The 24,989-nt window shown below is 37.8% G+C and overlaps 2 protein-coding genes across 3 annotated transcripts in view; one reads left to right on the plus strand and one right to left on the minus strand.

Moving 5' to 3' along the window:
- LOC109179003 (receptor-like protein 12) overlaps window positions 1-24,989 on the minus strand; it is a 66,323-nt gene that overhangs the window by 18,611 nt on the left and 22,723 nt on the right. The window lies entirely within an intron of this gene.
- On the plus strand, window positions 21,524-24,969 carry LOC109179004 (probable LRR receptor-like serine/threonine-protein kinase At3g47570). Of its 2 annotated transcripts, none has more exons than XM_019328566.1 (2): window positions 21,524-24,235; window positions 24,377-24,969. In XM_019328566.1, exons 1-2 carry the CDS (start codon window positions 21,715-21,717, stop codon window positions 24,793-24,795), a joined length of 2,940 nt encoding a protein of 979 aa, XP_019184111.1. In that variant the 5' UTR covers window positions 21,524-21,714; the 3' UTR covers window positions 24,796-24,969. The 2 variants fall into 2 exon arrangements, with proteins under 2 accessions (XP_019184111.1, XP_019184112.1); XM_019328567.1 differs by having other exon boundaries at window positions 24,383-24,969.

Consider the following 24,989-nt stretch of genomic DNA (forward strand, 5'->3'; position numbering starts at 1 on the left):
TAATATATGCGTGGAGTTTGTGCTTAATGTGCGTGGGTTTGTGCTTAAGGTGCGTGGGGTTAGTGATTAATGTCAGTAGTTGATAAAACTTAAAGTGTGGGCTTTTGTGCTTAAGGTGCGTGAGATTTGTTCTTAATATTCGTGGAGTTTGTGCTTAATGTGCGTGGGGTTTGTGTTTAAGGTGCGTGGGGTTAGTGATTAAGGTCTGTGAGTTAATACTTAAAGTGCGTCAGTTTAATGCTTAATGTGTGTGAGGTTTGTACTTAATGTGCGTGGATTTTGTACTTAATGTGCGTGGGTTTGTGCTTAATGTGAGACATTTTAAAATCTTAAATGTGTGAGTTTTGTGCTCAATGTGCTTTGTTCTGTGCTTAATGTGCATGGATTTTGTACTTAAGGTGAGTGATTTGTGTTCTTAAGGTGCTTTGTTTGTGTACTTAAGGTGCGTGCTGATTTGTGTATTTAAGGTGCGCCATGTTAATGCTTAAGGTGCGTCCAACCGCACAACCGCACGGGAAGCATCAACCGCACCTGAACCCTTCCATATATATATATATATATATATATATATATATATATATATATATATATATATATATATATATATATATATATATATATATATATATATACTAGTTTTTTACGCGCATTGCGCGATTGGAATAATGCCCAATGTTTTTTTTTTAAATAAGTACTTTAAAGTATATCAATGCAAGATTATATTGGAATTGTTCACGCATAGATAATTTAATGTTGAATTTGCCTATTTAAATAGGTAATACTAAGTTTGCAAATGCAAGATAATATAGTCAAGATTGATTATAATTGTCAATAAAATAATTGTATAGGTATGGTTAAAACCAAATACAGACATAATGGAGAGCAAATAAAAATTAGGGTATAAAATATTAAATATATACTAATATTGAAGTGCTAACTGCTGATTGCCAAACAAGAACATTGTCAAGTAGTTAATATGTTTGGTTTAATTATATTTTTTTTATTTTTTTATTTTTTAAAAACAATTATTATTATTATTATTATTATTATTATTATTATTATTATTATTATTATTATTATTATTATTATTATTATTATTATTATTATTATTATTATTATTATTATTATTATTATTATTATTATTATTATGTATACCCTTAGGTCATTATACATGTTAATCTAAATAGCTAATTTTTTCAAATATCTTTTTATCAACCGTTGATATAATTCGCTGGTCAAATATGCTAATATAATTCGTTAACGCTAACCGCTAACTGCTAATTGTCAAACAAGAACATTGTGAGATAGTTCTCACTTTAATTTGTTGCGTGATTTGAATACTCTCTTTGTCAACAAATCCATCAAGTAGTTAATATGATTGGCTTTATTTATTTTATTTATTTTATTTTTTCATGGTATTAATAAAATACTTGGTTAATAAATATATAGCATTATTTTGTATTATAACTTTGATATTTAATTAAAAAAATAGTGCACAACAAACATAATAGACAATGTAATGAATATAATCAATTGATGAATTTGAATGTAATATTTACATTGGAGAGAAATAAAGACAATATAACTAATAAAATTTCTCCTCTTAATTAATTTATTGATAATGAATATTTTTTTTTTTTAATAAAGACATTGTAGAGACAATGTAGTGAATAGAATCAATTGATAAATTTGAATGTAAAGAATTTTTATATTGGAGAAAAATAAAGACAATATAACTAATGAAATTATTTCTCTTATTTAATTTATTTAATTTATTGGTTCTTTGTGTTTCAGTAGGTTGAGAAAGTATATGAACAGATACTACAATGTAATAGAACCAGTAGCTTTCAAAAAAAAAAAAATAAATTTGTTTGAATAAAGACATTGTAGACACATAATTCTAAATTAAATAAATGCATATGTATTATTTTTTGTTGTAGCTACTAAATTATTATTTTTAATTTAATAAGAGTAAAATAGAGTACTAATTATGCCAACTTTGATTGGAATGGGGTTCGAACCTAAGACCTTTCTTATTGAAATTAATAAGTTAACGGTGAACTAACAGAAATTAACGAAAAAGATAATATTTAACGGAAAAGTTAACGGATAATCATATTCATTAAGGATAAATTAGTAAATTTTAAGGAAAAATTAAAATCTGATCAATCTGAGCCATTCATTTGATTAAAAAATTTGACCGTCATTTTTTCTACCCATTATAGGCCTAACTCTCTTGGTCTCTTATTAGTATATATATATATATATATATATATATATATATATATATATATATATATATATATATACTGGTTCAAATGCATCACACAGTATTCAAAAATGCACCACAATAGAATGCACCAATGCACCACAAAAAAAATAAAAAAAAAAATAAAAATTGTACCACATCTAATAGTACATTTCTGTGTAGAGCATTTATATGTACCTATATGGGAGTGATCACACGGGAAACACAGTTATATATTATGTGTGTCGAATTTTACTGCAGTGATTCTTAATTGAAAGTAAAGCGACTAATTTTTGTAAAAGGTTGTAGCGTTGTAGGTGACTTGTAGTCTTCGAATGACCTATGTTCAGCAACCGGGCGAGGAATACTGTTGAGCGGGAGCGAATAAGTAGGGATGGGTCCATAAATTTTTTCGAGTGAAGACGAAACATGAAAACGAATGAGATAATTTGAAAAATAAATAAATAAATTACCCAAGAAATATAGGTATAAATATTGTTGAATAGGGGTGAAAAATAAAACACATCAAAATTTTATAAAAATATTCATAACAAAATATTTGAAACATAATTAATTTGATAAAATAATTTAAATAGAGAACACATTATAATGTACACGTCTCATTATTAATATAAAAGAATGTTGTGTGTGTGTGTGTGTGTCAAAGCCATTAAAGGAGCAAAAAGAAACTTGAAACTGACAACAGAGGATTTGAAACCTAAATCTTCATTGTAACCAAACATGTGCATGCTTTGCTAACTAATCTAACTTACTTCTTGTTAACATTCATACTAATATTCAAACTTACACTACTTGAAATTATGGAATTTCTGACCACCTGAAAGTGATCTTAAATCAATTCGAAAGCAAAAAATGGTCAGAAATAGCTATAAAGATTTTTCCGGACACTAAAAGTGGTCGGAACAAGACCTTCGACTTGATTTAAGATCATTTTCAGGTGGCTAGAAATTCCTTAATTTTCAGCAATGTTGTACTATATATACATATATACATACAAAAATTATATATATATAAGGTGGGGATGGGGTGGAGGTGGAGGAAGGGGTAGGGGGCAACTGTCCCCTACCCCTTTGGCTCTGTCCCGCCTATATTAAATGTTCATTTAGTTTCCCAACTAATTTTGAGCTAATTTTTCGGTGGAAATAAATAAATTAAAAATATAATGTAATTGATTTTTACGAAACAACATGTCCCTCGCCTCACAATGACTAGACAAAAAATGCTACTCATTATTTATTTTGATTTTTTCAGTACGATTGAGCCATTTGATTGGAAAAAGTTTATAAGAGTAGTCTCATTTGGTGATGCTTTTATGGATTTTTTTTGTAAGTTAAGTAGGAGAGAGGAGGAACTGAGGAAGGACGTAGAAAAAAAAAAAAGGAATAGAAAAAAATTTCTGACATAAAAAGAAAAAAAAAAATTTACACGCTCAACCAACGTTGGCGCGTGCACGTACTGGGCGCAAGAGTTGTTACACACACGCAACTCTACACAATAACATTCCCCCTCCCCCCAAAAGTCGATCCCACTAAAAAACATGATATGTAAAAGAAAAAACTTAGCAAAAACCCCCTTTCTCATTAGATAAAAACGCAGTGACCCACCATTGATTTTTATTATGAAAAAAACAACTAATGGTGATACTTTAATGTTAGTTTTTTATTATTCATCAACTTGCTACCTATATATACTCAACTTATTGAGTTGTAGAGATTGAGCTGATCTGATGATGAAGATGTACCACGGGAAAATCCTCTCATCCACTTCTAAAGGAGCTGTCACTGGCCTATAAATATAGGACTAAAAATAAAATTAACTCTACTCTTTTGCACTAGTATAAAACTTACGTACTTGTAGTATAAGACTTATATGCACTTGAAACTCTTTGCTTTAGTGGTATAAACCTATGCGCTTATAATATTAAACTTAATACTCTTGTAGTATATAAAATTTTTGCACTTCAAAGTTAAAGAAAATTACAGAAAATGTCACAATTTTTTTTTTTTTTAATAATTTCCTTCCATTCTAAGCGTTGATTTGGACCAGATCAATTCCATAAAGTCCATTGGCGCCTCTTTTGTAGTATTACTTTTAATTGGAAGTAAAGCTATTAATTTTTTGTAAAAAGTTGTAGGTGTACGTACTGTAATCTTCCGGCAAATTATATCGTGCACCGCGGTGCAGCTTCTAAATGACGTCGTTTTGTTTAATGAAAAGAAACGGTATCCGTTTCGCGCCATTCCGCAAAAAAAAAAAAAAAAAATTAACTCTGTTATTCAGTTTCATTTTGTATACACTGCAGTTTCAGTTCAACACAACTACAGTTTCATTTCAATATAACAACAGTTTCATTTCAATATAACTACAGTTTCATTCGATATTTAATTTATACACTCAAATAAGTGAAAATGTTATTTAATTTTATTTTATATACACTATAGTTTCATTAAAACACAAATACATGATCATTTCGATATAACTATAGCTTCATTGCACAATATACACTTAAATATGTGAAATGTTATTCAGTTTTATTTTATATATACTACAGTTTCATTTCAACACAACTACAGTATCATTTTGATATAACTACAGTTTCGCTGGGTAGTATACATTCAAATATGTGAAATTGTTATTCAGTTTCATTTTGTATACATTGCAGTTTCATTTCATTCAAATATGTGAAATTGTTATTCAGTTTCATTTCAACACAATTACAGTTTCATTTCATTTCAATTGCAGTTTCACTTGATAATATAAAAATAATACGTGAGGCAGTGTCAGTTTAGATACACTGTAGTTTCAGTTGGTAATTAGTACACTAAACATACGCGCTCCGTTAACTGTAACGGCACGTCGTTTCTTTACTTAAAGAAATAACGCCGTTTTTTATCGCGGTGCACATGCACCCGGTCCACAGTATAATTGATGTACTCTTCCAATGACCTATATATTGATATTAGAATATTCATTTTAGCTCCCAACCAATTTTGAGCTGATTTATCGGTGGTAATAAATAAGTAAATTGAAAATATAATGGAACTGATATTTACGAAACAACATGTCCCTGGCCTCCCGTGTTGTAAAAATCTCATCTAGGCAGTAATTAATCGAGACCTAGGCAATAGACCGGCTGCCTAGGCATATCACCATAATTAGTGGATTAGGCAGACCCGCCCGACCCAATGAGTACATTGAGCTGGAACTGCCGTAGCTTGGGTAATCCACGGACAGTTCGGGAAATTGAGGACATAGTGTCCCGCAAGAAACCCGATTTTGTATTTCTGATGGAAACTAAGGTTAACCGAGATCATGCAGAGCGACTTCGGATTAAGCTTGGTTTCGAAGGCCTTTTTAATGTGGATAACACTGGATTGAGTGGAGGACTGGCATTGTTATGGAGAACGAATGATACTGCAAGAATAATTGGTTATTCTAATAATCACATAGATGTTGAGGTGAGTGTGCCAGGTTTTGATAAGTGGAGGATGACTGGTTTCTATGGCTTCCCGAAGCGTCCGCAGAGAAGGGAGTCGTGGGACCTTATTCGGTCATTGGCAAGTAGATCGGATCTGCCATGGGTAATCATTGGAGATTTTAATGATTTCTTATATCAGTATGAGAAACGAGGAAGAAATCCCCATCCAGACAGCTTGCTACGGGGCTTTGGAGAAACTATTGAGGAGTGTGGTTTGACACAATTACCAATGTCTGGATATCCCTATACTTGGGAGAAGGGAAAAGGCACGCCAAACTGGATAGAGGAACGATTGGATAAGGTTTTGGCTACTCGAACCTGGAGAGAGTTGGTGGCTTATGCAAATGTGCAGAATATATTAACCCGGAAATCAGATCATTCTTTCCTTTTCCTTGGGATTCTCAATCTTCGGGAAAGGAGGGGTGTTCTGAGAAGAGGTTTTCGTTTTGAGATGACATGGCTACATGATGAGGGGTGTAGGGAAGTGGTGGAAAAATCCTGGGGCGAAGGAAGAAGTAGGGGGTTGCAGGAGTGTGTCACTCTATGTGGTGATCGGTTAACACGCTGGGGTGGAGACCGATTCCATAAATTTGGTGAGAAAATATTGAACTTGCGTAAGGAACAGTTGCGCCTTAGGGGGTGTACGGATCTGGTATCCCTAGCCGGGTTTCGGAGACTAGATGAATGTTTGGCTCGTATTGAATTACAGGAGGATACGTACTGGAGACAGAGGGCCAAACAGCATTGGCTCAAGGATGCAGATGCAAACACCAGGTTTTACCACAGGTATGCTTCTCATCGAAAGAAAAAGAATGCTATTACTAAAGTTATGAATAATGATGGGGATTGGATTGAGGGGGATGCCATGAGGAATGTAATCTTGGATTATTATCGTGGTATTTTTAACTCGAGTTCTCCTACTGTTAATGATGATTTCTTTGGGAGTATACAATCACGTGTAACAGGCACACAGAATGAGAGTTTATTGCGCCCATTTGAAGAGAGTGAGGTTAAATCTGCATTGTTTTCAATGTATCCTGATAAAGCACCAGGCCCGGATGGTATGAACCCTGGGTTTTATCAGCACTTTTGGGATGTAGTGGGTACTGATGTTTCTTCTTATATTATGAATTGTCTGAATACTTGCTCAATGCCTGATAAATTGAATGAAACAAACATTATTTTGATCCCCAAGAAGAAAACCCCGGAAATGGTTTCTGATTATAGGCCAATTGCTTTGAGTAATGTCGTTTACAGAGTTATGGCGAAGATGATTACAGCCAGGATGAAACCACTAATGGAGAATATTATATCTGAGTCCCAGAGTGCATTTATATCTGGAAGGCTAATTACAGATAATATCTTGATAGCTGCGGAAGTTGGCCATTATTTGAACAGGAAGCAATGTGGACTAACAGGTTGGGGGGCTTTAAAGCTGGATATGGCTAAGGCTTACGACCGTATGGAATGGTCTTTTTTGCAAAAGATGCTAAGGGCACTGGGATTTGATGAAATATGGATAGAGTTATTGATGATGTGTGTAACCACTGTGTCTTACAGTGTACTGGTAAATGGTTCAAGGACTGATCAAATAACCCCGACTCGTGGTTTAAGGCAAGGTGATCCCCTGTTGCCTTATTTGTTCATTATTTGTTCTTTTAATAACCTATCTTAGTTCGTTTTATAACCCCGACTCTTATGTTCGTTTTATCCTATGTAATCTTTTTGGACACTTGGGTTGCTTCTTTTAATAACCTATCTTAGTTCTTTTTAAATAGTTGAGTTGTTTTGCCAAATAATAGCCAAAGGGAGAGTTTGTTAGTGTTTTTATGTTCAAAAACCCCATATTATAATTGGCAATATTATTATGGCATACTAAGATAGGTTTAGAGTCTGTCCGGTTGGGTCTACAGTTTACTGATCAAGCAGAAGCAACGACAGAAGAACTGACACTGAAGATCTGATTTAGTGAAGCTGTTTCCTTAAGAGTCTTACGCGGTATTATCAGCTCAGTATGGAAAGACGATCAACGTATCTTCAAAGAAGGTAATGGACCTAATCTGCTGAGATTACATTCCTCTTTTATAGTCCTACCTTCTACAATCAAAGATCTTTTATGGAGAGTGTTTATAGAAGGATCTATAAGTACCAGTTCTTTAAGGGAACTAGGGTTACACCAAAATAAGAAGAAGAAACACTCCATATCAGCTTGATGAGTCTAGATCTTTGATTGTTATACACCTTCTCAATACAACTTGTTCATGGTGATTAAGATGATGAACTTGAGAAGAGTTACTGCTGCTTAAACGAAAGGACACTAAGATCACACTGTTGTGGGAACAACATTATAGAGCGTCACTGAAGTGGACTGCATCAGAGCTGGCTCTCCAAGTGAAGGGATTTCATTGGACTTCTGTATGCATGGCTCTCCATCTTCAACAATCCACTAAACCTGTGTAGACTGGGTATGTACCTTGTGTGGGGCACTTGGGTAAGATTATTGTATATCTACCTTTGTACATTGGATTATGACTTAGTGGATTGGACGCCTATGTGATCGTCCCCCAGACGTAGATACACACTGTATCGAACTGGGTAAACATTGTGAGTGTTCGTTCTGTGTGTTTGTTTATTTTTCTCTGATGTTCGCTCCATGATCTATCATTACTAAGTAGGTGCTTAACTGAATCTATCAGTATTCTAAGTCAGCAAACTATTTCTGATAATTTTCGTAAAATGAGGAAATGCAAAATTACATGTGGTATCAGAGCTTTTAAGTCTACATAGTGACTTGATCCGAAGGGCTATCTTATTTTTGCATTCTCTATGTTTTTGTGGAAGTCTGTCTGTGTGTTCGTTGGCTGGTTGTTGATTTCAGGATGGACGCAAGTATCAAACCACCAGAACTAGATGGTCACAACTACTCTTTCTGGAAGGCTCGTATGGAGATATATCTTCAAGCACAAGGAACCAGGGTTTATCGCACCATCCTAACTGGGTGGAGTCGACCTACTACTCCGAATGCACAAGGAGTTGCTGAAGAAAAACCCATAGAGACTTGGACAGAAGATGAAATGAATTCCTCTGATCTGAACAACAAAGCACTAAACTCAATTGTTGGATCGCTACATGAATCTGTTTTTACGCTTGTTACAGGGGTAAAAGAGGCTAAACGGGTATGGGAGATTCTTGAAACCAGATATGAAGGAACCAGTGATGTCAAACAGTCAAAGTTGCAAATGGTTCTATCAGAATTCGAAGCTCTCAGAATGACTGAAGACGAAACCATTTCTACCTTCCATAGTAGGGTTCAGAACTTGATGAACCGAGCCTCAATTCTTGGGGAACCATTCACTGATGAGAGAGTGGTCAAAAAGATTCTCAGATCCTACCTAAACGTTTTCGAATGAAAGTAACGGCTATTCAGGAACACACAGGTTGGGAAAAGAAGACTGTCGGAGAACTCATGGGAAGCTTGCACACATATGAACTGGAAGTTCTTGCTGATGATGATGTTGGAAGCAACAAGAAAGGAAAGTCTGTAGCTTTTGTGGCTGAAGCTGATCGAGATTCTGACACAGACGACATAGATGATGAAGCCCTAGCTCTCCTAACCAAAAACTTCAAGAAAATCTTAAAAGGGTTCAACAGAAAGGGTCAAGGTCAGTCTACAAGAACACAATACAAAGGCAACAACCCTTCATATCAAAAGGTTGAAACAGCACCCCTCTCATAGAACAATCAATCTCAGACTGGGCGATCGAGACAAAACAGAAATAGTACTACAGACACAGGAAAACCCCTCAATCGGTCAGTGCAGTGTAGGGAATGTGAAGGATACGGTCACATACAGGCTGAATGTGCAACATATCTGAAAAGGAAAAAGGCTATGTCTGTAGCTACTCTTAGTGATGATGAGGAGGAAAATTCAAATGATCAATCAGATGATAATGTAGGAAACTTTGTAGCGTTCTTCACTGCCACAAACATTCAATCAGACGGAGATCAATCAGATGGAGAATCATACATATCAACAGATGATTTTGAAGAAAGATATATTCAACTTGAGGCAGAATTTAATTTGCAAAACTTGTCGCTAGCTGGGAACAACTTGTGAAAGTAAATAAAAATCTGAATGACGATCTAAAGCAAAAAGATGATCTTATAAAGAAACTGAATGCTGAATTGGTCATAAAAGAAGATCTCATCACTCAGATACGGTCCAGAGAAGGAAAATTAATCAAGGAGTTGGAGAGCTTGAAGAAAAATATACAGATGATGGACACCACATCTACCTTAGATAAAATTCTAGACTCTGGAAGAAACCCTAATAATAAAAAGGGTCTGGGATTTGAGCAAGGAGAATCTTCGAACAACACACCAAAGTTCATCAAAGAGGGAATGTCTAAAACCACAGCATATCACAGGTATGAACAAGGACAGTCATCTCAGTCAGTACAAATCAAGGAAGGGAGATACGGTACGAACACTGACCAGGACAAATCAACTTATGAATCTCATTATTCGAGATTCAAAAATAAGATTGTCAAAGTTAAATATTATACTCCCATTTGTCACTACTGTCACACAAAAGGTCATACGCGTCCCGAATGCTATTTTTTTTACAGAGATCAAAGGAAGGAAAAATATCAGAATAAGACTATTACACCTTTCACTAGACAGGTTTGGGTCAGAAAGTCAGAAGTTATCTGTTATCCCACCATTGTTCTAACTGCATCTACAACTGATGCTAGATGGTATTTCGACAGTGGTTGTTCCAGACATATGACAGGAAACATTAAATGTCTGATGGCTGTTCAACCTAGCAGTGGAGCTGTAACTTTTGGAGATGGACAAAAGGGTAAAATTGTTGGGAAAGGAGTCCTAAATGTTCCAGGTTTACCTCAGTTAGAAGAAGTCTTGCTAGTCAGTGGATTAAAAGCGAATCTTATTAGCATCAGTCAGTTATGTGATCAAAATTGGAATGTATGCTTCGATCGTAACTGCTGCAGAGTGAGTGACAAAGCAAATCAACTTGTCATGGAAGGAACTCGGTCTTCAGACAACTGTTATGTTTTGACAAATGAAACTGCTTGTCACCTATCCAAATCTGATGAATCAAAACTCTGGCATAGACGACTGGGTCACATAAATTTCAGAGATATGGATAAGTTGATAAAACTTGAAGCAGTAAAAGGTGTACCGAAGATCAGAATTGATCCAGGGAAAATTTGTGGCGCATGTGCTATTGGGAAACAAATCAGAACTCCACACAAAGCAGTAAGAGGTATCACCACTGAGAAATGTCTAGATCTTGTTCATATAGATCTTATGGGGCCAACACAGACTGAAAGCATTGGAGGAAAGAAATATATATTTGTGTGTGTAGACGATTTCTCCCGATACAGCTGGGTTTACTTTCTGAAAGAAAAGACAGAAGCCTTCAAGGCCTTCAAGACTCTGTGCATAAGAGTTCAGAAGGAAAAAGATGAGTCTATTATAAAAGTTCAGAGATTGAGAAGTGATCATGGAAAGGAATTTGAGAACTCACTATATTCAGACTTCTGCTCTGAGCATGGTATCTCACATGAGTTCTCAGCTCCTAGAACTGCTCAACAGAATGGAGTGGTGGAAAGAAAGAACCGAACGCTACAGGAAATGGCTAGAGTTATGTTACATGCCTCACATATGCCACAACGTTTCTGGGCTGAAGCTGTACACACAGCATGTCATATAAATAGGGTCTACCTTAGGCCAGGGACGACGAAAACTCCATATGAGATCTGGAAGGGAAAGAAGCCAAATCTGAAATACTTTCATGTGTTTGGGACAAAGTGCTATGTGCTGGCTGACAGAGAACAAAGAGGGAAGTTTGAACCCAAAAGTGATGAAAGCATCTTTCTTGGATACTCTCCGAACAGTCGTGCCTACAGAGTCTACAACAAGAGGACTCAGTCTGTGATGGAGTCAGTAAATGTGGTTGTCGATGACAATCCAGAAGAACCAGTGGACTCAACAGTGATAGAGTCACCTCTACGTGATTCAGATGCAAGTAATAGCAACAGTCAGCTCAAACCACAAGATTCATCAGATGAAGATCAAGAAAGTTCGGAACAAGAGATAGATCTCATGAATGATGTTGGTAAAGACAAACCCACCAGAACTCAGAAAAACCATCCATCAGATAACATTATTGGAGATCTGTCAGATGGAATGAAAACCAGAAGCAGAATAAGAAATAATCTGACAGAAATATCTGGGTCTTACTGCTATACCTCAAAGATAGAACCAAAAAATGTCAAAGAAGCTCTACAGGATGATCTGTGGATCAGTGCAATGCAGGAGGAGCTACATCAGTTTGAGCGGAATCATGTCTGGAATCTTGTACCAAGACCTGATGGTGTCAACGTAATAGGAACAAAGTGGATCTTTAAAAATAAAACTAATGAAGCAGGGAATATAGCCAGAAACAAAGCTCGGTTGGTGGCTCAAGGTTATACACAGATTGAAGGGGTTGACTATGACGAGACATTTCCTTCTGTAGCTAGACTTGAGTCAATTAGAATCTTGCTGGCTGTCGCTTGCATTTTGGGATTTACATTATATCAGATGGATGTCAAGACAGCGTTTCTAAATGGGTATCTCCATGAAGATATCTATGTGGCTCAACCTAAAGGTTTTGAAGATCCAGAACGTCCTTCGTATGTCTATAAGCTTCGAAAAGCTCTCTATGGCCTTAAACAAGCTCCACGGGCCTGGTATGAACGTCTGACACAGTATTTGCTCCAGCACGGATATAAACGCGGAAGTGTTGACAAAACACTGTTTGTCAAATCGACAGGAAGTCATGTAACCATCGCTCAAATCTATGTTGATGACATTGTGTTTGGATCAACCTTGCAGAAATACACTGATGAATTAGTACAAGTCATGGAGAAAGAATTTGAAATGTCCATGGTTGGTCAACTGACGTATTTCCTAGGTCTACAAGTCAAGCAAAGTTCTGAAGGATACTTCATTTCACAAGAAAAGTATGCTAAGAATCTTGTCAAAAATTTTGATTTGGAATCATGTAAACCATCCGGAACACCGATCTCCACTTCTACAAAAGTATCGAAAGATGAAACTGGTATATCAGTGGATAACACAGTCTATCGTAGCTTGATAGGCAGTCTGTTGTATCTAACAGCCAGTCGACCATACATAATGTTCAGTGTTGGAATCTGTGTAAGGTATCAATCTGACCCAAAGGAATCACATCTGATAGCAGCAAAACGCATTCTGAAATACGTGAAAGGAACGATACAGTATGGACTCTGGTATTCCAAGGATAGTGAATTGAATCTGGTTGCATATTGTGATGCTGATTGGGCAGGGAATGTTGATGATCGGAAAAGTACTTCTGGAGGATGCTTCTTTGTTGGGAAGAACTTAGTATCCTGGTTAAGTAAGAAACAGAACTCTATCTCACTAAGCACTGCAGAGGCAGAATACATAGCCGCAGGTGGTTGCTGTACTCAGTTGGTTTGGATGAAACAGATGTTTCTGGATTATGGTCTTACACAAGGAACAATGACACTCTTTTGTGACAATGTCAGTGCTATTAACATCTCCAAGAATCCTGTTCAACATTCCAGAACGAAGCATATTGACATCAGGCATCACTACATCAGAGACCTGGTTGAATCCAAGGAAATTGAGTTGGAATACATTCAGACTGACAAACAACTGGCGGACATTCTGACTAAGCCACTGGATGCTAATCGTTTTGAAATTCTCAGATCTGCTCTGGGAATTTGCAGAATTGACTGACTAAAGCAGTAGGTCCGTCAGAGAGGCGTTGGTTTAATACGGGTCAGTGTTATGACTTTGAATTTCCTTAAAGACTCTTCTTTTTTTATGTTAAGAAGATCATCTAAGCTTTTTCGTCTCAAAAGATATCTGAAAAGATCTCTATGTTTTTTGAATTTCAAATTCCCTTGGGTTCCGTTTCCTTCCTAAAAAGGAGATGTACCGTTGTGTCCATCAATCACTTCTGCATGATATTTTGACTTGCCGCATTAATTAGGGTTCATCACCCTTAAGACTATATGATACCGGGTCAAGAAGAAAGAAATCACCTCAGCTCTCATCTCTCCACTTCCCGTGCTTGTCTGCTATCGGTGCTCTATTCTTCTCCTCGCACTTAATCTTAAATGGCGGACCCCGTAAGAAACATCATCATTAAGCTTGGAAGCAAGGTACATCCTCCGGCGGCAGCCCTCAAACACATTCAGACGCTTCTACAGTTGGCTATGAAGAAGAAGCTCAAGCTTGATCCTCTGCTTCGCGACGAGATTTTGGTGATTGTGATGACCAACTATTTGGAGTTTTATGCTGAATGGTCGGCAGATGATGTAACTGAACTTCTTGTTTTGGTCGCCGAAGCCAGTGATGACGTCTCTCCAGTGTTTATTCCAGAACCCTTCGATGGAAATCGGGTCGGGGCATTCCTTCAATTTTTTGCTCAACGTGCCCTACAATCTGTTGAAGAAGCCCGACGTCGAGAGGAGTCCCAAGCTCTGTATCTTGAAGCTGCTAAGAGAGAAGCAACACACAGACAGGAGATTCTTCGACAACGGGTAAATGATTCTGAAACTCCTATTGAAATTTCTCCTGATAGACCTGTTGATTCTTTTATTCCATCGTCTGTGTCTGTTTTGCCTGAAAATCAATCTGCTTTGGGTTCCGAGAAGTCCCCTGTGAATGTTGATCTTCTATCTTTGCCTGTGACTAATTTTGCTGATGAAAAATCTGATGCGTTGCATGTGTCTGATGAGAAAACAAAGTCTTCTGATGAGCCAAATCCACTGAGTCTGGTTGTTTATGCTTCTGAGAATATTACTCTGCCTCCGTCTGAAACTGTTAATGTCTCTAAAGAGTCTTGTCCTGCTGTTGATCCTCCTGCCTTACCTACAACTGTTAAACCTGTTGATTTATCAAGTCCCCACAAGTCTGAGAAAACAGGTGGAGTTCCTGTTTACACTGCAACATCTTTAGGAGAAAGCCTGGAACATGTGCGACATTTTGCTGGGTTACCATCTGCTTCGATCCCTCAACCTTATCGAGTGATACACCCTTCCGAATCCTCCAGTGAAGATGATAAGATACTGGCTGAGGTGTATGGATCCCAAGCACCTTCCTCTGCTGCCCCTACTGTTGAGGGAACTGCTCATCCTGATTCCACAAATTTCCGAATTCGAGAGATATCAAATATTGTTGGGAGCTCATCTGCAAATGTTTCTGAGTCTAGTCACTCGGTCTCTCCTGTTCAGTCCCCATCCAGAGAAACAAGACGGACAAAAAGGAAGAATGTTCCAACCAAGGTTGTTGTTGAAACCAGTGCTGATAATGTTGATGTGGATCAGCCCGTGAAGAAGAGAAAATCGAGTGAGATTGCTAAGCCTGAAGGAGACCCTCCTATCCACCAAGTTTTCAAGACTCTACGTTCCTCTGTTAAGCAACAAGGAACCACTGCTGCTCAAGCTACTTCTGCACCAGCCCCCTCTGCCAGAAAAGGGAAACCTACTACAAGGTCAAGAGGTCGAAGTGTAACTCCGGAGGTTCCACCTATTGAAGGAATTGATACTACTGTTTACAAACCTCAGTTTGTATCACCTGCTGCACAAACAAAATGGGCCACTATGGTCAGAAGGGAGCTGATTGTTCAAAGAACTGTGGATGAAAATCAACTGAACTCCGTTTGTGATATTCTGCCCTTGCTGAATGAAGTTGGTCTTTTGAAAACTGTTACAGATGTTTGCCCTTACTCCAAGCTGCTCACATATGAGTTCTATTGCAATCTCAGTGATGAGATTGACAGTCTCACAGGGCCACGACCGATGCAAATCTTCATCAGAGGGAAGTGGTATGATTTTGGGCCAGATGTAATAAATAAATACTATGGCTTGCCTACAGTGCAAGAAGAAGCTGTTACTGAATGGGACGTGGTGGCCAAAACTCTTACCGGTGGACATACTACATCTTGGCCTACAGGAGATAAGGACTATTTGCTGAGCTCGCATCTCACGTCTAGATATGTCATTCTACATCGCCTGGCTCTGCATAACTGGCTTCCATCAGCTCATTTCAACACAGTTGGTAAGCTTCTGGCAGGGTTCCTATTTAGAATTGGAACTAAGATGCAGTGTGATCTGGGCAAATGGATTTTTTATCATGTTCTAACTCTGATTCATCCCCGGGAACAGAAGGTAAGACTACCGTTTCCAAATCTGATTTTTGGCATCCTTACCTCTCAGGGTCTTAAGCCTATGCCCAGCAAAGTAATCAGCCCGACGCTGCTGTATACTATTGATAAACGTCTTCTCTCTGGAGATCATATTAAGGATGTCGTTCCTGTGACTGCCCCATCCAATTCGGAACCTGATGCTGTGAATGATGAGTCTCCTCATGCTAAAGATGAGAAGCTTTCCGAACAATTGAAGGCGCGAGTTGCCGATCTTGAGACGGTGCACGGCATCATTGCCAAGCAACTGACTGGTGCGCGCACTGAGCTAGCTACTGTTCTTCTCCGCATGAGCTTGTCTGATACTGCTGCTGCTGCTGAGGATCCTGTGAAGTCTGACTGTGGCTCTCCCTCAAATGCTTAATCTTTGGCTACCATTGGCAAAAAGGGGGAGTAGTAAACTCAGGGGGAGTTTTTTTTGTGATCGAGTACCTTCTGGCCCTGGCTGGGCGTTATGTTTTGATATTGTTTGTTTTTGTTTTTAGACTTCTTTGGATCTTATGTTCGTTTTATCCTATGTAATCTTTTTGGACACTTGGGTTGCTTCTTTTAATAACCTATCTTAGTTCTTTTTAAATAGTTGAGTTGTTTTGCCAAATAATAGCCAAAGGGAGAGTTTGTTAGTGTTTTTATGTTCAAAAACCCCATATTATAATTGGCAATATTATTATGGCATACTAAGATAGGTTTAGAGTCTGTCCGGTTGGGTCTACAGTTTACTGATCAAGCAGAAGCAACGACAGAAGAACTGACACTGAAGATCTGATTTAGTGAAGCTGTTTCCTTAAGAGTCTTACGCGGTATTATCTGCTCAGTATGGAAAGACGATCAGCGTATCTTCAAAGAAGGTAATGGACCTAATCTGATGAGATTACATTCCTCTTTTATAGTCCTACCTTCTACAATCAAAGATCTTTTATGGAGAGTGTTTATAGAAGGATCTATAAGTACCAGTTCTTTAAGGGAACTAGGGTTACGCCAAAATAAGAAGAAGAAACACTCCATATCAGCTTGATGAGTCTAGATCTTTGATTGTTATACACCTTCTCAATATAACTTGTTCATGGTGATTAAGATGATGAACTTGAGAAGAGTTACTGCTGCTTAAACGAAAGGACACTAAGATCACACTGTTGTGGGAACAACATTATAGAGCGTCACTGAAGTGGACTGCATCAGAGCTGGCTCTCCAAGTGAAGGGATTTCATTGGACTTCTGTATGCATGGCTCTCCATCTTCAACAATCCACTAAACCTGTGTAGACTGGGTATGTACCTTGTGTGGGGCACTTGGGTAAGATTATTGTATATCTACCTTTGTACATTGGATTATGACTTAGTGGATTGGACGCCTATGTGATCGTCCCCCAGACGTAGATACACACTGTATCGAACTGGGTAAACATTGTGAGTGTTCGTTCTGTGTGTTTGTTTATTTTTCTCTGATGTTCGCTCCATGATCTATCATTACTAAGTAGGTGCTTAACTGAATCTATCAGTATTCTAAGTCAGCAAACTATTTCTGATAATTTTCGTAAAATGAGGAAATGCAAAATTACAGTGCTGAAGGGCTTTCAATATTATTAAAACAGGCACATGCAAAGGGAGAGATACATGGCTGTAGAGTGGCTAGAGGAGCTCCCTCCATTACCCACTTATCCTTTGCTAATGATAGTCTGCTTTTTTTCAAAGCAAATATTCAAGAGGCGGGTGTGGTTAAACGTTGTTTGTCGGAATATGAAAAGATGTCTGGCCAGGCAGTTAACTATCACAAATCGAATATTTGTTATAGAAAAAATACACGAGGTGAAATAAGGGAGGAGATTGCCGGTATATTGGGAGTTGTGCAGGCTCAGAATTTTGGAAAGTATTTGGGGCTTCCATCATTTGTGGGCAGGAATAGAAAAGTGGCGTTCTCTTATATTGAAGATAAGATAAGGCAGAGGATTAACTCGTGGAATAAGAAACTTTTGTCACAAGCAGGAAAAGAAGTTTTAATGAAAAGTGTGGCTCAGTCTATGCCTACCTTTTCGATGAGCGTTTTTCTACTCCCTACGACTCTGTGCACTGCTATTGAGTGAACCATGAATCGATACTGGTGGAGATCGAGAGATGACCAGGGTATTCATTGGAGAGCTTGGGATAAACTGTGTATCCCAAAAGAATATGGAGGATTGGGATTCAAAGAGTTGCGAGCCTTTAACCTTGCAATGTTGGGCAAGCAAGCGTGGCGCTTTCTGACACAGCCACAATCATTGGTTTCAAGAGTTTATAAAGCCAGGTACTATCCCACTAATTCTTTCTATGAAGCATGCTTGGGAAATAACCCAAGTTTTTGTTGGCGAAGTATTATGGCGGCACAAGATTTGATTTGTGGAGGGGTTAGGCGCAGGATTGGGGATAGCAAATCAACTTTGATTTGGGACCATCCATGGTTGCAAGATGTGATTCAGCCGAAAATATTAACAGAAAAACCACCCCAATTGGCACAGGCAAAGGTGATGGGACTGATGGATCAATAGATAGGAACCTGGGATCAGGATATTCTAACTGATATTTTTGACCCTGAGGATGTAGAGCGAATTTTAAAAATACCTGTGTCACCAGATTATGAGGATTTGTGGTATTGGTATGGGGACCCAAAAGGAGAATATTCGGTTAAAAGTGGCTATAGAACAATAGTAGGTAACTACACCCAACCGGTTGGGACCTTTGATAAATGGAAAGTATTATGGAAGCTTAAAGCCCCCCAAAGTGGAAAACATTTTTGTGGAGAGCTCTAAATGATATTTTGCCCACTACAAAGAACCTACTTATAAAGAGAGTTGATATTGATCCAACATGTGCCATGTGTGGGATTGGGCATGAAGATATTGTGCATTCTTTGATCACATGTGATTATTCGACAAACATTTGGGCACAATCCCACCTTCCAATCCCCAATAGTGTCACAAATATTTTCAGTGATTGGTTTAATGATTTGATGAATATTTTAGATAATGATGGAATTATTTATGCAGTGTCACTTTTATATTATATTTGGCGTGCAAGGAATGGGGTTGTATGGGATGCGACCTTGCCCAGACCTCGGAAGATAATTGCAATGGCATCATCAGCTGTGAATGCTTGGAAAGTAGCCCATCCCGGTCTGCGTCCGCCGGCCACCTCCGCGGCATCAAGCAGCCGGACTGCTCCCGTGGTGGACAGCCACACTGCTACGGCGGTCCCTTCGGCAACAACCAATACTATTGCTGTGCCGACTACACCACAGCTGCCAACGCCGAACATGGTACACCAAGCCACGCAAAACATGAGGGATCAATGTTACTTCGATGCGGCGTACGACCCACAGACAAACAAAGCAGCGGTGGGAGCCATTATTCTAAATTGGCAAGGACATTATGTTTCGGCTATGACTGCCCCTATGATAGACTGTTTTTCGCCCCTAATGGCGGAGGCCTTTGCGTGCAAGGAAGTTTTGTCGTGGCTAAGAAGTCGCGAAATAAAGTCTATTGAGCTCTTCACGGATTGTTTGGTGCTTCAACAATATTTATCATCTATGACACACTCGTCAAGATCGTACTTGGGTTATGCCATTGATAGTTGCAGGACTAGTATATTATCTTTTGATTATTGTTTACTTCATTATGTTCCTAGACTAGATAATTATTTAGTTCATACTCTAGCATCTACTGCAATTACTCAGTCAACTAGTATGTACTCGGACTATGATCCACCAGCATCTATTTCTGCATATTTTGAATAAATGCCGTACAGGCTCCTTTCAATAAAAAACTAGGTCGTCTAAGCGTCGTCTAGGCCTTCTAGGCACCGACTAGATCGCCTAATCAGGCGATCGATTAGCTATTATTTTTCCTTTCTTTTTTAAGTGTTTCACTCAAAATAATATTATTTTTTAGATAAAATAATCCTAAATTGCTCAAAATTTAGATGCTTTTTAAGTTAATATTTAATATTTTAATATTAACTATTAAAATATTAAATAGTTTATAATTATAAACTCTTCAAAAATTTTAAAAATTAAAAAATAAATAATAAATAAAATAAAAATATGCAGGCACCCAATTAATCACTAGGCGCCTTGGAGGGTCTAGTAGTTTTTCAACCAGTCGTTATATCATAGATCGCGGTGCACGTAAAAAACAGTGTCGTTTCTTTAAATAAAGAAACGGCATGCCGTTATAGTTAACGGAGTCTGTTTGTTTGGTGTATTAAACACCAACTGAAACTACAGTATATCTAAACTGACACTGCAGTTACATCAAAATGATACTTTAGTTATAGTGAAATGAAACTGCAGTGTATATAAAATGAAACTGAATAACATTTCACATATTTGAGTGTATATTGTACAATGAAGCTGTAATTATATCAAAATGATCATGTAGTTGTGTTTTAATGAAACTATAGTGTATATAAAATAAAATTAAATAACATTTTCACATATTTGAGTCTATAAATATCGAATGAAACTATAGTTATATCGAAATGAAACTGTAGTTGTGTTGAACTGAAACTGCAGTGTATACAAAATGACACTGAATAGCAGAGTTACTTTTTGCGAAAGGGTGCGAAACGACGAAAAACAAACACCGTTTCTTTTTATTTAATAAAAGGACGCGCGGTGCATGATTGATCATGCACCGTGGTGCATGATATAATTTGTAGGGATGGCAATGGGTCGGGTGTGGGTCGGGGAGGGCTACATCCATCACCCGACCCATCTTATATTTTCTCCACCCACCCCCACCTCCAACACGCATTAGGTGGACTTTTTCAAAATCCACCCCCACCCCCACCGGGTGCGGGTGCCCACTACGGATACCCACCACTTATCATCTTATTATGTTTTTTAAAAAATAATATTTAAATTACTTACACATAATAAAATAATAAAATTCATTAGTGATACTAAAACATTAAATAATACAAATATTTAAATATAATAACTAAATTGTTAATTTTTAAAAATAAACTTAGTAGTTTACATATAAAAAATAGTAAAAAGATATACGAAGTTATATAAACTTTTATAAATAACTACATACTAGTACTTATTTTACTATTATATATATACACAGACATGGTGGGTCGGCTGGGATTCTAGGCGGGTTTTGTATATAGAACCCGAATCCAACCAGACCCACCGCGAGTTTACTTTTTTAATACCCACCCCTGACCCATCACTCACCATCACCCAAAAAAACTCAATCCATGCGGGGTGGATTCGGGTGGATATCCACGGGGCGGATTGAAATGGCCATCCCTAATTAATTTGCCTTTTTCAACCATGTTGGCCACTTGGCCTCACAAGTCACAATTGAGTGGAAAAGCTGACTCTCTAATCCAGTGTTAGTTTATGATTATTCATCAACCTTGCTGGCTTATATAAACCCAGGCCAACTTATTGAGTTGTAGAGATTGAGCTGATCTGATGATGAAGATGAACCATAGGAAAACCCTCCCATCATCATCATCTGCATTCTTTTCTTTTCATCATCTTCTGTTTTGCCTAATAATTTGTAGTGTAACCTTTCCCATTATTCCTTCTGTATTGGCTACTCACTTCTCAAATGAAACTGATAAACTTGCCCTTTTCGATTTCAAACACCATATTACTTATGATCCACAGGGAGTATTACTCAACTCGTGGAATGAGTGGATGTATCATTGTGGGTGGCAAGGAGTGAGTTGCGGTCATCGACACCAACGAGTTGTGGCTTTGAGGCTTCCTGAGATGGGTTTGGGCGGAACCATATCTCCTCATATTGGAAATCTCACATTCCTCCGGGTTGTTCATCTTGGTGGGAATCGGCTGTACGGTGAGATTCCCAGACAAATTGGTGGTTTGCTTCGACTAAGATACCTCAACCTGTCTGTGAATACATTGACAGGAGAACTAGCTGCTCTTAATCTTAGCAACTGTCTACAACTCAGGCAACTCCAGTTATCAAAAAATGGCCTCCATGGGAAGCTCCCTACAGAGCTAGCTGATTTGAAGAAGCTACAAATCCTTTCTCTCAACACAAACCAGTTGACAGGTGGGATTCCTCCGGCATTTGGGAATCTTTCATCGCTTCAAGTGCTGCGCTTGGAATATAATCATTTGGAGGGAAGTATTCCGCATGAGATTACACATTGTTGGGGTTTAAATATGCTTTCACTTGGAGCCAACAATTTCACTGGTACACTATCTTCTGCTTTCTTCAATATGACTTCACTTACAGATTTTTCAGTAACGGAAAACTCACTTCATGGGACCATTCCAAGCAACATAGGAAACATCATGCCCAATTTGGTAAGATTCTATTTTGGTCTAAACAAATTCCATGGAACCATTCCTACTTCGTTTCCCAATGCGTCTAAGCTTCAATATCTTGAGGTATCAAGAAACTACCTTGTAGGCAAAGTTCCAGATAATATTGGAAAGTTAAAGGATCTTATTTATTTGAATCTTGAGAGCAATCTTCTTGGTAGCACTGGTCCCCCTCCCCTTGATGACTTGACCTTTATAAGCTCTCTCTCAAATTGTAGTAATTTGAGTGTGTTTTCTATTCATGATAATAAATTTGAAGGTAAATTGCCAAACACCATAGCTAATCTCTCATCCAAACTCCTTCATATGTTTCTAGGAGGGAATAATTTATTTGGAACAATACCAATGTCAATAAAAAATCTTGTTAGCTTGACCGCTTTAGCCCTTGGAGAGAACCTCTTGTCAGGTGTTATTCCCAGTGAGATAGGTTACTTGCAAAAATTACAACTTTTGAGTTTAGAACAAAACCAATTCTCGGGAGAAATACCATATACTCTGTATAATCTCACCTCTTTAGCAATACTTGATATTCGTTATAACAATTTAGATGGCAATATACCTTCAGATATAGAAAACTTTAGGAATTTAGATGTATTGCTCTTGTCCAATAACAAATTCAGTGGAACCATTCCTCAACAAGTTTTTGATTTGCCCTCTTTGTCTAAATACCTTGACCTCTCTGGTAATTCATTCATTGGCCCATTGTCTCCTGCCGTTGGAAAATTGAAAACATTAAATGCATTAGACATCTCTGGGAACAAATTGTCTGGCAAAATTCCAGAAACAATTGGGGATTGTTTGAGCCTTGAATACCTTTATATGAATGCTAATCTCTTTGATGGAAAAATCCCACATTCTTTGGTTTCCCTAAAGAGTAGTAAGGTTTTAGATATCTCAACCAACAAGTTGACTGGAGAGATACCGAGTGGAATCCAACACCTCCCTCTCTTGCAATATTTGAATCTTTCTTTCAATGATCTAGAAGGTGAGGTGCCAACAATTGGAGTTTTTGCCAAGGCAAACAGTGTATCACTGGTTGGAAACAAAAAACTTTGTGGTGGTATACCTGAGCTAAATCTACCTCGGTGTCCTGTCATAAAAAGAAAACATAAAAAGTTTCAAAAGCTTAAGATTGTTATCTTCACATGTGTTAGCGTGGCGGCGGCTCTGGTGTTTGCATCCTTTATTGTTTTTCTATCACTGCGCCGAAGGAAAAACAAATTGAAGGATTCTTCTGAGCTATCCGGTATTGAAAAGCTACCCAAGATTGCTTATAGTGATCTGCACCAAGCTACAAATGGCTTCGCTGACACAAATTTGATTGGTTCCGGTAGTTTTGGCTTTGTTTACAAGGGAACTTTTGAGCAAGGTGTGAAACAGATAGTTGCAGTAAAGGTACTTGACCTCTTAAAGAATGGTGCAACAAAGAGCTTCCTTGCAGAATGTAAAGTTTTAAGGAGGATACGCCACCGAAATCTTGTTCCAATTTTGACTTGCTGCTCAAGTTGTGATTTCGCAGGCAATGAATTCAAAGCTCTTGTTTATAAGTTTATGGAAAATGCGGACCTTGATATGTGGTTGCATACAAGTTCTGTTGACGATGCAAGGACAAATGTTCTAAGTGCTCTTCAAAGGCTAAACATTGCAATTGATGTAGCTTCTGCATTGCATTATCTCCATGAGGATTGTGACCCAACAGTCATTCATTGTGATCTAAAACCGAGTAACATTCTCCTCGACAAAGATTTAACTGCTCATGTTGGAGATTTTGGGATATCAAGGCTTTACTCATGTACAATTGAAGATTTAAATGGAGAACAGACTAGTACGGTAGGATTAAAGGGATCTGTTGGTTACATCCCACCAGGTAAGGATATTATCAATAAAACCATCAAATTTATGTATTGTATCCTCCTCTGTTTAAGAAGTTATTTCCCGAGCTATATTTTAAAAGATTCTGACCTATTCATTCCTATGTTTGATTTGTTTTTCTTCTCAAATGATTTCCATCTAGAATATGGGATAGGAGCAATGGCATCAACTTTTGGAGATGTATACAGCTTCGGAATCCTTTTGTTGGAAATGTTCACTGGAAGAAGACCCACAGATAATTTATTTAGTAGTGAATATAATAGTGTTTATGAGTATGTTGAGGCAGCTTTACCACAACAAGTGTTGAAGATTGTAGACCCATTCCTTGTAGCAAGCATAGAAAACAAAGATGGATTAAGAGCGGACGAACGGTTGGACAATGATGATGATGATGATATGGTGGAAATTAAAGAGAGCAAGATCCACAGCTTCTTCCGCTCCATCTTCATAATTGGGCTCACTTGTGCTTCTAGATCACCAATGGATCGCATGCATATGAATGATGTGAACAGGGAACTACACAAGATTAAGAAAGCTTTCTTGGCGTATCTATAAGCAAGAATGCCGGGTCAAGCGACATTACAACATCTCCCACGGTGATCGAACTAGCTAGCTAGAAGTTTATAAGAAAAGTTTGTTAGTTGTTCAAGTTGCATAATTTATGTTTCTCTACACTTCATCATTTGATATAAAAGTTGTCTTGGTTTCTTTGATGTTTGTTAATGAAGGCCGGGGAACAAGTACAGTTG

The sequence above is a fragment of the Ipomoea nil genome, unplaced genomic scaffold (assembly GCF_001879475.1).
Source record: "Ipomoea nil cultivar Tokyo-kokei standard unplaced genomic scaffold, Asagao_1.1 scaffold0875, whole genome shotgun sequence".
In the NCBI taxonomy this organism is placed as follows: domain Eukaryota; kingdom Viridiplantae; phylum Streptophyta; class Magnoliopsida; order Solanales; family Convolvulaceae; genus Ipomoea; species Ipomoea nil.